We start from the raw sequence: 12,863 nt of genomic DNA, 5'->3' as shown, positions 1-12,863 counted from the left end.
TTTTTTAAACACCATTTTGAGATCAAAATTACTTGCCCCTTTAAGCTATATATTTCCGGTATTAGAGATGAGTTGTTAAAACTATTATGTTTAGAAATGTGTTAAAAAAAACTCTCCATTAAACAGAAAATGGGGGGTGGGGGCTAATAAACGGGGCTAATAATTCAGGGGGCTAAAATCCTGACTACAACTGTATGTATGTGTGTATGTGTGTGTGTGTGTGTGTGTGTGTGTGTGTGTATATATATATATATATATATATATATATATATATATATATATATATATATAAATACATACAGCTGTTTCTTGCTGAGTGTGTGTGTGTGTGTGTGTGTGTGTATATATATACACATACATATACAGCAAGAAACAGCAAGATGTGCGACATGACAACACTTTGTTGCAGAGACGATATTGGTTTAATGCAAAATACAACACAGAAGCAGCTTGAAGCAGAAAGAGCAAGTATGTCTGTGGTCTGGAGGCATTATAAAAATGATGAAGACAACATTGCCAAAGCAAACTGTGAGATATGTAAACTTGCGATTGCCTGCCAGGTATTTTAAGTTGAGGCGCTATTTTTTTTATATTAGTTTTTTTTTTTATTATACTTGCACAAGTCCAAAAGTGAAGAATTTATGTTATATATTAATTGGTTGTTCAATCTACCTCACAGAAGTGCTCTGTTTGTTAACAGAGTGGTTGAGTGTTAAAATAAGGTGAATTAAATAAAAAAGGAACATCCTGGGTCTGTTTCTTCACTCTTCTTTATTCTTTTTTATGCTTTATAGAAGTATCGGATCAGGTTTCGGTATAGGTAGATACTCGAAATCAATGACTCTGACTCAAGGGCAAAAACACTGATTGGGACATCCCTACTTGGAAAACCACTGTGATTGAATGCTGCCTTATTTAGAAGATGGCACATGTTACAAGTTATTTTTTTACTGTACCTCAACCAGTCAAAAGTAAAAAAAAAAATATATATATATATATATAATATATATATATATATATATATATATATATATATATATATATATATATATATATATATATATATATATATATATATATAAATATATATATATATATATATATATATATATATATATATATATATATATATATATTTATATATATATATATATATATATATATATATATATATATCAGTTTAATATAGAAATATGTTTTCTCAGAAAAATAGTCAAGTGTTGAATACTTATTTCCCCCACTGTATACCAACTAAATAATTCTAAACCCAAGCAATAGTGTTTTCAAAAGCAAATGTTAGAGAAAAGTGTAAGGTGACCACTTAGTTTTACCTTGATTTTATATAGCTTTTGTGGAACTGTGCTTCCATTTAAACCAACCACAGGGAGAGACAGACCCCTTAAATCAACCCCCACTACAGCTGATATAACAACACGAGCTAAAAGCAACATAGCCAAAACCCCTACTGTATATCCATATGGTCAACTGTACATCATGCACATACTGTACAGGGCATAATGTCACAGATGGCACATGGCAGTGCCCTAAATCAGATGTCAAAAATCGCAATTTTAATGAGATAATTACAACATGAGATTTTATAGATATAAAATAATAAGATTTTATATTTATCTTTATTATATTATATTATATTATATTATATTATATTATATTATATTATATTACATTATATTATGCATTTATTAACATTTTCTATTGATTTTTGATTTCCACATATGAAGCTGATGTACCAGGGGTAATAGTTGAGTTGTTTTTATGCCTTTTGGACTACAACATTATACAAATTAGACCCATTTTATAAAACTTTAAGAATTGTCCTATAAATTTGTCATCTATCTATGAAATGTAAAAATCTGCTTTAATTTGCTATATTTGCACATAGTCTGTATAATTATGGTTCACATGTGATGCAGTTTTATAAATAGGCATTTTTAAATTGGAATTTCTCAAAAAGAAGATTTCTCAGAAAGCAAACCTTTGACACGGCCTAACTTAGTCAATATTACAGATATCAAAGTTATATTTTCACAGAATATTTCTTAGTTTGTGTAGTATGATTTTATGACGAAAATGGCGAATCACACACAAAAAAGACTTTAGCTGGGTTTTAACAGAGGGGTCACACACACCCAAAGAGTCAGCAAGCATGACATAAGTAGCTCTCAGTTTTTAAAAGTAGCTCGTATAAAAAATAAGGATGGAGATCCTTGGTTTATATAAATACAAAAGAACATTGGAAAATAAAATTTGTTTTGTTTTTGTTCCACAGTTGCAAAACTATAATGTAGAATCAGATTGAATTTACATTGTCCACTAGGGATGTAATGGTATCAGAATTTTACGGTACAGTAATTCCTCGGTATGAGTGTCACGGTGCGGTATTTATTGAATCATTTACAGGAAAAACAAAGCTAATGAAAATACTCCAAAAAAGTGCCAAAAGTGTCAATGACATACAAATTAGCCATCTATCTGTAAGCTTTGAAACAGGAACTTCATTTTTAATAACAAAAAATTATTAAACCTTGTAAAAAAATAAAGTTTCAATTTAGTATTGTTGAAAACTCATCACATTCAACATTTAATCACGCACTCACTCACTTAGATAGAGATGGGTTTTAAGGAAAATTATCATATAACTATAATCTAGTAAAAGCTGGTATCTCTGGGCATTTACAATGTCCCCTGCAACAGAAAAAAACCCTCTCATTTGGGACTGAGGTTTCTGGGACAGAGATATGACTTGACCCAGGTTGACAGCAGTGGGTAACGTTGCGCATTGTCTTTCCCCCACTTGAGAGGACAAGCCATGAGTGAGATAGAGGTCTCTTTGCGGTACAAGACAATGTCTGCATCAATCTGAACAGTGTGCTGTGTTTCTGCAGTCCCCATGCCATGACTGTTATTAGTCGTATTCCCCAACTTGCAGGCAAGTGCACACATGGGGCTCAACCTGTGCAGTGCACATGCCCTTTTTAGTCTTGGATAAAAAGTGCCCTTCCAAAATGATCAAAAGTGCCCCCGCGACGCGACACAACCTCCGTCCCGCCCTTCAGTACGCGGCGACAACAACAACACCCCAACCCCCTCTTTTTAGAGAGAAACCGAAATGCTTCCACACATCCAATTTAAAACTCGCTTTAGGTTCGATCATTTTCAGCTCTTTTACATCCCCGCTACTAGCAGCACACTCCATTTCCGCATTACTGGATCTGTAGCGACAACAGACCGCAAAGGATGATGGCCATGCCTGGGCTGATGGGAATTGTAGTTTCCGCTACCTCCCGTTCGCTTCATTCGCCTGAGCAAATTTTCTCATCATGCGACTACGGTAATATTGAAAAAAAAATGCTATTGCGGTATGACAGTATTTACAATTATTAATATATTATTTTCCACTAGTCATCAAATGAACAAATTAAGCCATCTGAGAAATAAGCTGATACTACAACGTGTATTATGTACTGCAATGTGTATTATAAAATAAATCTAAGCTGTTTTTTTTTTTCTTGGATGGATGGAAAACTGTTTGATTATATGTCATTTAACAAGGGTAGAGTCAAAAAAATTACTGTTAAACTGTCCATCCTCACCTTGCTCTGTTCTTCTCTTTCTTCAGCATGCATCCAGATGGGTTTATTTTCATCTGCAGGGTAAACAAATAAAACGAAAAAAAAAACATCAAAAGCAAACACACATTTGCTATACCATATCTACAATAAATCAACATTAATTCCTGTCAGTACGTGTGTGCATGCATGTTATACCTGTTATATGCGTAAGAGCTTAAAAGAGTAAGAAATAATTTCCTAAAAATACAACATATTTAAATGTACTCAACGTGTAATAAGATTAACTTAAACCTTGTGTTTTGTTTAAATTGAAACTCTTTCATTATGTTCGTGGCTGTTTTTGCTTCGTTGACCTTCATTATAACAAAAATATTTGTTTGCAAAGCCATGATACCATGGCCATGGAAAACAAGCAGCAATTATGAATGCATGATATATATGGTGTCATGGCTTTGCGATTAAAGAAAAATTATTATAATGGAAGTAATTAGAGCAAAAACATCCGCAAACATAACAAATGGGTAGTAAATTTGTCCATGGTGTATTGTTGAGTTGAGTCTCAAAGCCTTTTTTCAAAATAGGAGTCAAAATAAAGGTTGTCACCAAATTTATTCCATTTGCTGAAACACAAAAAAAGTTGTTGCCAAATTAAGACTCAAAATCACCCCAGAGTGATAACAGAAAGTTTACACACTAAAGAAGATAAAAGCTGAAGAAAGCTAAAAAGCTAAAAACAAAGACCTCCATAGTAGTAAAAAAAAAATGCTTTGAAAGTCAACAGTTATCAGCTTCTAGCTTTCTCCAAATTTAGTGTTTAGCAGAAGGAAGTCAAACAACAAGTTTGGAAGTTTGGATCAAGTAAAGGGTGAGTAAATGATGACAAGGCATGTGTATATATAAATATATACAACACTTCTGTCTGGTTCTCTAAACTGATTGGCTGATAGCCGTCCAATATTCCTGCAGTGCGATATATATATGTGTATGTCGTCACTGGTGGGACACTAAGACACTAACGCATGCCTCCTATATTTATCCTATATATTTTATTAACGCATGGTTAATGCAGTGCATTTTCATTATAACCCTTGCCCATAGTTGGAAAATATGCATCCAGTAAAGAATACAGCACTTATTGGAAATGATGAATGAAAAAGTTACAAACGGTAAGATTGTAAACATAATGACGTCTCATGGTTCTGTCAACAAGAAAAATCATTTCTGCAATCTGCATTTACTGTTTTTGTAAATTAAGTTAACACCACAGTGAACGAGTGAAACAGTGAACTGCTTCTATTCCCCCACATCAGGCAAACCACAACCAGTTCAAAGGGACTCCACAAGGTGTATGTACGTTTGCGGGATGGCTGAATATCCTCATAAATAAATTCCCCTTGTTCACAGGGACAAAGTATAAAGAACATTGCAAAACATTTTTCAGAAGATGTAAGAGTTATGAAAAAGGCATACATACCATCAACAGAACCAAATTCTCTCTCATGGGCTCGGGTGAGGATCTCTTTATATAGAGTCTCTGCCTGCTTAAATTTTCCCTGTTTCAGATAGCATGAAGCCTTAGATAGAGAGAAAAAATTATCATTAACAATTACTTATTTAAGCATTTATAGTAAATAAACAGTGTCCAGACTTACTGAGTTTTTACACACAGGGAAAAAGATGATAGACTCTATACAATCTAATTAAAGTAATTAAAAATAAGTATCTGACATTTAGTGTTTGTGCAATTTCAGCTGGTATTAATTTGAAGACTGGTATTATTTTTCTCATAAATATCTGTGACTGGTATATACAGGCATATCTAAAAATAACTGGATGAAACCCTAAACCCTTACTCTGGTAAAAGATGTTACAGTTTGAGAAGTTGTTACTCTAAAAGCATCTTCCATTACACTAAAAGCAGAATGATGCATACGTTATGTTTATAATCTGCTGAGATGACAGAAAACCTGCAGTAAATAACACTGCAGACCACACCATATGGATAGATTCCTTAAAGAGGATTAGTTCTCTTTCAAAACAAAACATTACAAATAATTTACTCACCCCCTTGTCACCCAAGATATTATTTTCTTTTGTTCGTTGGTTGTAAAGAAATTATGTTTTTTAGGGAAAACATTTTATGAATTTTCTCCAAATGCACTGTATAAAGGCGTTTCAACTATGTTCAAGTGGGAACTGGTGGTGTTTTATATATGTCATGTAGAGACAAACCAGGCGCCTTGACTGGACAGAACTAAAACTGCAGTTTGTTGCTTAAAATTGTTTGTGTGCTTTGGAAACAGTGGGTCAGCACTGCATACATTATGGTAGTGCTCAGAAATTAATCAAAAAATAGAAATTGCAAAGACGACCGAGTAAAGCTGCGATGGCTATGTACATTTTGTCATGAAGGTATGGTTGTGTGATCAATTGTAAAGCTCCTTCAAAATACCAGAGGGTGCTCTCACTTCAAACACCCAAGACGAAAAAAACCCAGGAAATCCCTATAGCATTGGATTATGATTAGAAAATTTTTCATTGATTTAGCAAGAGCTCCGGTTTCCCCCACAAGTCCAAAAACATGTGAATCAGGTGAATTGGGTAAGCTAAATTGTCCGTAATCTATGAGTGTGAATGAGTCTGTATGGATGTTTCTAAGAGATGGCTTGCAGCTGGAAGGGCATCCGCTGTGTAAAACATATGCTGGATAAGTTGGGGGTTTATTCCACTTTGGAGACCCCATAGAAATAAAGGGACTAGGCCGAAAAGAAAAAATCATTTAGCAAGACTAATAATCACATGACTATGGAATCATCTATTGTAACACAAATATCTATTTCATACCTTCGAATAAATTTTTGAGGCGAGTTTTGGCAAAGACCACCATTATTTTTTGTAGTACCACCATTATTATTTGCAGTAGTAATTTGTGAGCTCCGCTGAAGACCTCGATTTCCCCTTTTCCACCAGAATTTGTTGCTAGTTTAGAGTTAATGCTATTGCACAAAGACACTGACAGAGATTAGAAGCATTATGTTCTGCTGCCATTTCATATATGACACTCCAAACAGTTTGGGCATCTCATTGGTTGAGGTAATCCTACCCTCAGCCCAGATGCAAACTGTTCTTATTCCTAGCCAAGAATGCTTTGGTGCTGTTGAGAACAACTTAATCCTGATTTAGAGCCAGTGCTTTGAGTTCTGGTTCAGAGCTGGAGCCTAATTACAAATTGGTTCTTTGTCTTTTGATACTCAAACTACCTTGGAGGAAAAGAGGTATATATGGAAGATAAAGAAAGATATTAACACCTTGGATAACAAGGAGATGAGTAAATCTGTAAACTGTAAACACTACCCATTTTGCATGCTAACCCTAATCAAACACACAGGTCACTGCCTCGTTACCTAAAAAGGTTGTGTCAGGCAAAAAATACATGCAAAATGTGCATTGCTGAAGGGGTTTCAGAAACATGGCTGTGAAACACTGCTTTAAATAAATGGTGTGAAGTGTGAGGGGTGTTTGTACCAGGTTGTTTTTGGTCTTGGCCACATTGGGGTCATCGGGGCCCAGTTTGGTCTGATAGATCTCCAGGGCCCTCTGGTAGTAGTACTCCACTTCTTCATACTTGCCTTGGTTCTGACACAGTAAGGCCAGATTATTTAGCTGTTTGGCAACATCAGGGTGGTCCTTCCCCAGCACCTGACAAACACATGAATATCTCACATTATTGACCTGCTGCAGACTTATCTGTCACACTGACGGCTGCAGTGTAAACCACCAACAGAGAGTATATTACCAGGTTATTCAGTTGTTTGGAGAGGTTAGCTCTTACAGTATGGATTGTAATGCATACCATTGGGGCTGCAGGAATGAGAATCCAGCCTTTAAACTGAAATATACTTTTTAAATGTTGTTTAAACAAACATTAAGCAGTTCACTGAACTGCTTTAACTATGCAAAGATGCACTAATCATGTTCACACTTGCTGCTTATTGGCCACTGTAATCTATTTATGTCATATTAGATATAGATAAAATAGCCTAAGCTATTGAAATCATTTAAAGTATTACAATTATCGGATATATAAAATTTTTTTAAATAAATAAACCAATATAAAACAAACAGGGCGAAGCAGTGGCGCAGTAGGTAGTGCTGTCGTGTAGTACATTTAAAAAAAATGAATGAATGAATGAATAAAACAAACAATAGCACTAACAATTTAGGCATGTGTAATAAAAATAAATTATAAATTATATTATACAGTTTTAAGCCATTTTAAACTTTATTTAACAAAGGCCTACCTGAAAAATAGTTTATATTTTTTAGATTTTAGATATTTTCTAAACAACAGAGGAGTCTTGAAATATTATTTATAAAATATTTAGATATGATGATATAAATCAAATTAGGCAAACAGAGCATATTTTGGGTGAGCAAAAACATCAAAAACTACCTGTTCTTTTCTGTCATGCAGTCCTACACTGCTTTATAAACGAATTGCATTCAAATTCTAATTTTAAATGTAGAGCTTTATAAGAAGGATATTTCATATTTTAAATCGTAATTTTTCAAATAAATCTTGCTTGGGTCGTTCTGAAATATTTAACATTACTTTAGTCAAATGTATGATACTTTTTTTTCTTAAACCAGATGCAGATTTTAAATAGCTGCTGTGACGCGAACACAACAATATAGGCTAGCCTATATTTTATTATTGCTCTACGGTTTCCTTTACTTAAGATGACCGAATAATATGCAACATCCTTAAATTATTCTTTTAAATAAAGGGGAATTACCTATTAAGTGTCACATAGCCTATGAAAATAATGTTTTTAGATCTCTCCGGAGAATTAGGATTAACCTTTTGATGGCATCTACCGAAACGAGAAGGTATTAAAATATGATTTAAACCGAGTTATTACCAGAGAAATTCAGTGGTATTATATTAGCCTATAGATGGTGTACTGGGTCATCATCCCTCCGTTAGTTTTAAGACCACTCGATGCACGATACCAAGAGCAAAGACCATAGAAAACACAAGACATGTCACTCGTATAGTTTTTTATGAGGTAAGTGTAACATTCAATATGGCGAATAGAGCCCTGCCTTCTAGTACAGGAGCCAATCATCGATCGCAATAGACAGACGATTCTCCATGGTAGGGGCTCGAACCAGACGTGAGTTTTTGCAGATTTTGTGCGATTCAAGTTGTTTAGAAATTAAACTTAAAAGTTGTTGTTTAAGTTTATTGGTGATTGTTAATATGAAATTTAATCATAAGCTTGGAATGCAATTTTGGAGAATTTGATGTTTCCCCATTCAAACAGAATGCCAGAGCACACTACACGACTGGCGTTTCAAAGATGGCAGCTGAGTGCAATGACACTGGCAGCGTCCAAAACCGCCTACTACTCAGTAGGTATTGCATTTGAATTTAAACGTACTACTCGGCCGTTAGAAAAGTATGTTCTATAAAGTATGAATGTGAAAAGTATGAATGGAATTCGGACGTTTTACATCCGGCATTTTGTTATGGTCACATGACCTACCAGCGTCAGTTGCATCGCTTCACTTCCATTCATGAATTCTCTCGCAGGGCATTATGGGATACCGCAGCGTGCATGGGATGCGCACTCCAGAATCTCGCCGGAAGCAGTAAGTCATCCGGGTACTTCTCACATACTGATTTTCGAATTCTATGAATTCGGACATACTACTCGACTCACATACTGATTTTAGTGTACCATATAGTATGGAAGTATGCAGTTTCGGACGCAGCCATTGACTTTCTTCTTCCTGCTTAACTGGGGAGGTTGTGTGAAGTTTCAATCAGCTAGCAATCTAGGAATGGGGTTTGCATTTTACGCTGTGAGCTATTGACCCAATAGTGAAATCGCAACATGATTTCGGCCTCACTGTTCAAACTCTCTGAGTCTTGGGCTACTTCAGCCTGATGAAAACCCTGGCTCACACTGGCCCGACAGTGGATATGCGGCTAATGATGTTTAGGCACAAGGATGATCAAATTTAGAAATGAAACCTCTAACATTAAAATGGCAAGAGTTTCAGTTTCAATGTATATCCCCTGTGTACATATACGGAAAAGGCAAATACAAAAGAAAGTAGTGATTTGAAAATTTACTTTGACTTGTATTTCATTGCATACAATATGAACACAAATTAGTTCATGTTTAATATGGTCAAATTCATTTTTATCTGTAAATATACATCTTTTCCTGTCATTCAGACCTGAAACACATTTCAAAAAGAGTTGCGACAGGAGCAGATTGGGGCTAGTAATCATGTAAATTGGTTAAATAATGATGCGATTTGAAACAGGCGATGTCAACAGGGAATTGTAATAAAAGATGTCACTACTTCAATATGTTACCTTTGCCGCCGTTCGTATTACTGCAGCGGCGGTAGTTGGTGTGCCAGCAGCTTTTGTATGTTTTTGATAAGTTTTCCATATCATCGCAACCTTTGTTGATTTGGGGTTGTAAATTAGAATCCATTTTGAAATAAAGACTAAATTCATTACTAAGTCACACTCACGACAGGTATGTTTAACACCTGACCCACCTTCTCTCTGATTTCCAAGGCTCTTTTACACAGAGGCTCTGCTTCCTTGTACTTCCCTCGTTTGCCATAAAGAACAGCCAAATTGTTCAGTGTGGCAGCCACCTGCACATACACAAGAACAAGCATGTTTATTTCTACACATAAATTTACTAAAATGTCTAATAACATAAAACAATCAAAAGATCAAATCATTTATAAAGCCAATCATTTATAAACAATTAGTCACTGATTACAAAATGATTATTTAAATGACTGGAAATCTGATTAAGGTCAACTCTGCGGTCTAACATGCATATACACATACAACATTCACCCATGCTGTGTTATAGAGGTGTTCTGATTAACCTTTGATTTAATTACTTCAGTGCATATAGAATTGAATTGTGGAGAGAGAAACAAAAAATAGATGATATATGTTGTAAAGGTGTGTAAATTGTAAAACGGGCTAATAGCAGACCAAAATAAACATAATATTCAGAAAACTGCAAACGTACCACAATAAATTGTATTTAGTATTTATAAATTGTAAGTTAGTATTATCAGTATTAAGTTGAAATGTATGGTATGTAATATATAAAATATAGTATAAATAGTATATATAATTTATAGAAATTTTGGCAATTACAATAAACAACATCTGCTATAAACATAAATATCCCTATAATGAGCAGATAACTGAATACATTAAACCACATTCAATTGAACTATTGTAATATTAAAAATGCTGCCAAACATTAACATACTATAATGCAAAGAAATTAGTAAACTTGAAACTTCATACAAAAAAATCTGAATTTTTACATTTATTACAATTCTGAAATTTCTTTTCTAAAATGCAGTTAGCTGACCAATTCTAAAAGAGAGTTTATAAATAAGACATTTTATATTTTCAAGTAATAATATCAGCGACAGTAAGGATTGTGACTAGTTGGAAAATAAAATCATTATGATATTTTAAGTATTGCTCCAATTCAACCACCCAGAAAATCATAATGCATAAAATTTGCGGATATTTAGTATAACATTCAGCTGTACAGAACAAGTCAGGTGGAAGATAAAGAATGAAATAGAAGAAAAAGCTACAAAAGGTGTTAAAGCATCTAACCTCTGCAAAGAACTGTGGGATGCTGGTCCTGATGAAAGGGCAAGACATAGGTTTCACATTACCAACTTAACTTTAGCAGCCTGTGCTCCTTGTTTCAATACACACACGATGCACTTGCACTAGGATTGCACAATATATTTTTTTAACATCTAAGTTGAATCTGCAATTATTACATTGCAGGTTGTGTGATGCCACATATGGGCTGTTTAAAACTGGTCACGCCATGTTTTTTTTGTTTTTTTTTCTGGTCTAATAGCTATTCAGTGGCGAAAAGAGCAGGCGTCAATGCCATCTGAAACAAATTTCGCAATCTATCTGGATTTCACAATCTGCATTTCTTCATTTAGAATTTTAGAATATTGAATTTGATGATTCAATTGTTTTTTTATCTTGTTAAGTGTCTGAATTCAGAACAAAAAAACTGCTGATAAAATTGTACTGGTGTTTATTAATTGAACATCATTGTCAATCACGCTAAAAAAAATAGTTTGGTGTGAAGTTTCAGTATAATTTTATTAAAATGTGTCTGCTGAGTGCAAACTTTTGAAGGAATGTCTATATGGTTATTTCCAATCAGGGCACACGTTTTGCACACACAAACAGGGAGTGAAGTGCACATGATGCAAGCATGACGAGTTTTCCAGGCGCACCTAGTTGAAAAACTCTCAACTTTCCAGAATGCAGAGTGTGCACCACGATTCATGTAAATATAACTAACTAATCTGTTTCACACTTTGTATGGAATATACACAATTCGGTAATAAAGTCAGACTAATTACCTCAGACAAGCACAGAGCACCCAAACACTGCATTTCTTTTTAATTCTCTTAGTAAATAAAATCTTGTATCGGATCCACAGCAATGAATTTTCCGTTTTTCATCCTCTGAGAAAATGATGGTAGCCTAGTTACAATAGACACCAGGGGAGCGCTTTTTTACATGCTTTTAGATATGGGAATGAACAACAATTAGGTTGCTTCATGGCCACTACAAATCCGAATAACTCAACCAAAAATAAGTGCCATGAAATAAGCAGTGAGGAGATTGCAAATAAAAAAGGATGTAAGGATGTCGCCAGAGTGGCTTTTTGGTTTCATTTTTTGCACATCCTAGCCACTAGCACCCCATCTGAAAATCGTTTTTTAGCATAGTGGTAATGTAGTCATCCAACTTCACATTTTGTAATGTTGCAGTATGTATTTGAATAATAATGGTTGGTTCCTTTACTTGAAAGCTCTGATTTGATAATTATAATGTGTTTTGTTTACAGTCTGAAGTTTACTGTTTCATTATTATTGGCACCCTACAGATGTCGATTTACCTTAAAATTTTGATTGTTCAGTAACTACACTTTACCATTGCACACACCTTGGAAAATTTTATTTAACATGTTTAGGAGTCTCTTTAACACTTTATTTTATTATAAGACATAAGAGATACAATGTTTTTGTTTATTTGGTTGTTTTTAATTAAAACTATTTGCCTTAGTAATGTTGGTAAATTAAAATAAAGTGGTTAAATAAATTAAAAATCCCAATTTTTCTAAATGGATTGTAAAAAAAAAAAAAAATCAATAATTATTG

At 34.2% G+C, this 12,863-nt stretch overlaps 3 protein-coding genes across 30 annotated transcripts in view; 1 reads left to right on the top strand and 2 right to left on the bottom strand.

The window, feature by feature from the left end:
* LOC147841024 (uncharacterized) overlaps positions 1-12,863 on the bottom strand; it is a 485,466-nt gene that overhangs the window by 158,147 nt on the left and 314,456 nt on the right. The window lies entirely within an intron of this gene.
* Positions 1-12,863, top strand: part of LOC147834160 (uncharacterized) — a 439,063-nt gene that overhangs the window by 134,613 nt on the left and 291,587 nt on the right. The gene's annotated exons all lie outside the window — the stretch shown is intronic.
* klc1a (kinesin light chain 1a) overlaps positions 1-12,863 on the bottom strand; it is a 209,886-nt gene that overhangs the window by 146,919 nt on the left and 50,104 nt on the right. For 21 of the 28 annotated variants that reach the window (XR_015505026.1, XR_015505030.1, XR_015505028.1 and 18 more), the window contains 4 exon segments: positions 10,176-10,277; positions 7,119-7,292; positions 5,068-5,167; positions 3,615-3,667 (listed from right to left, as the gene is read on the bottom strand). Coding sequence is in view for 16 of the 28 variants with exons in the window: in XM_087277700.1 (XP_087133826.1) it covers positions 3,615-3,667; positions 5,068-5,167; positions 7,119-7,292; positions 10,176-10,277 (429 nt within the window). In the remaining 12 variants the exon portion in view is untranslated. 28 annotated transcript variants of the gene reach the window in all.

Source organism: Danio rerio, chromosome 13 (genome assembly GCF_052040795.2).
Source record: "Danio rerio strain M-AB ecotype USA chromosome 13, GRCz13ab, whole genome shotgun sequence".
Taxonomy (NCBI): domain Eukaryota; kingdom Metazoa; phylum Chordata; class Actinopteri; order Cypriniformes; family Danionidae; genus Danio; species Danio rerio.
Note: the sequence above shows the minus strand (reverse complement) of the source record. Positions and strands in the feature narration are given on the sequence as shown.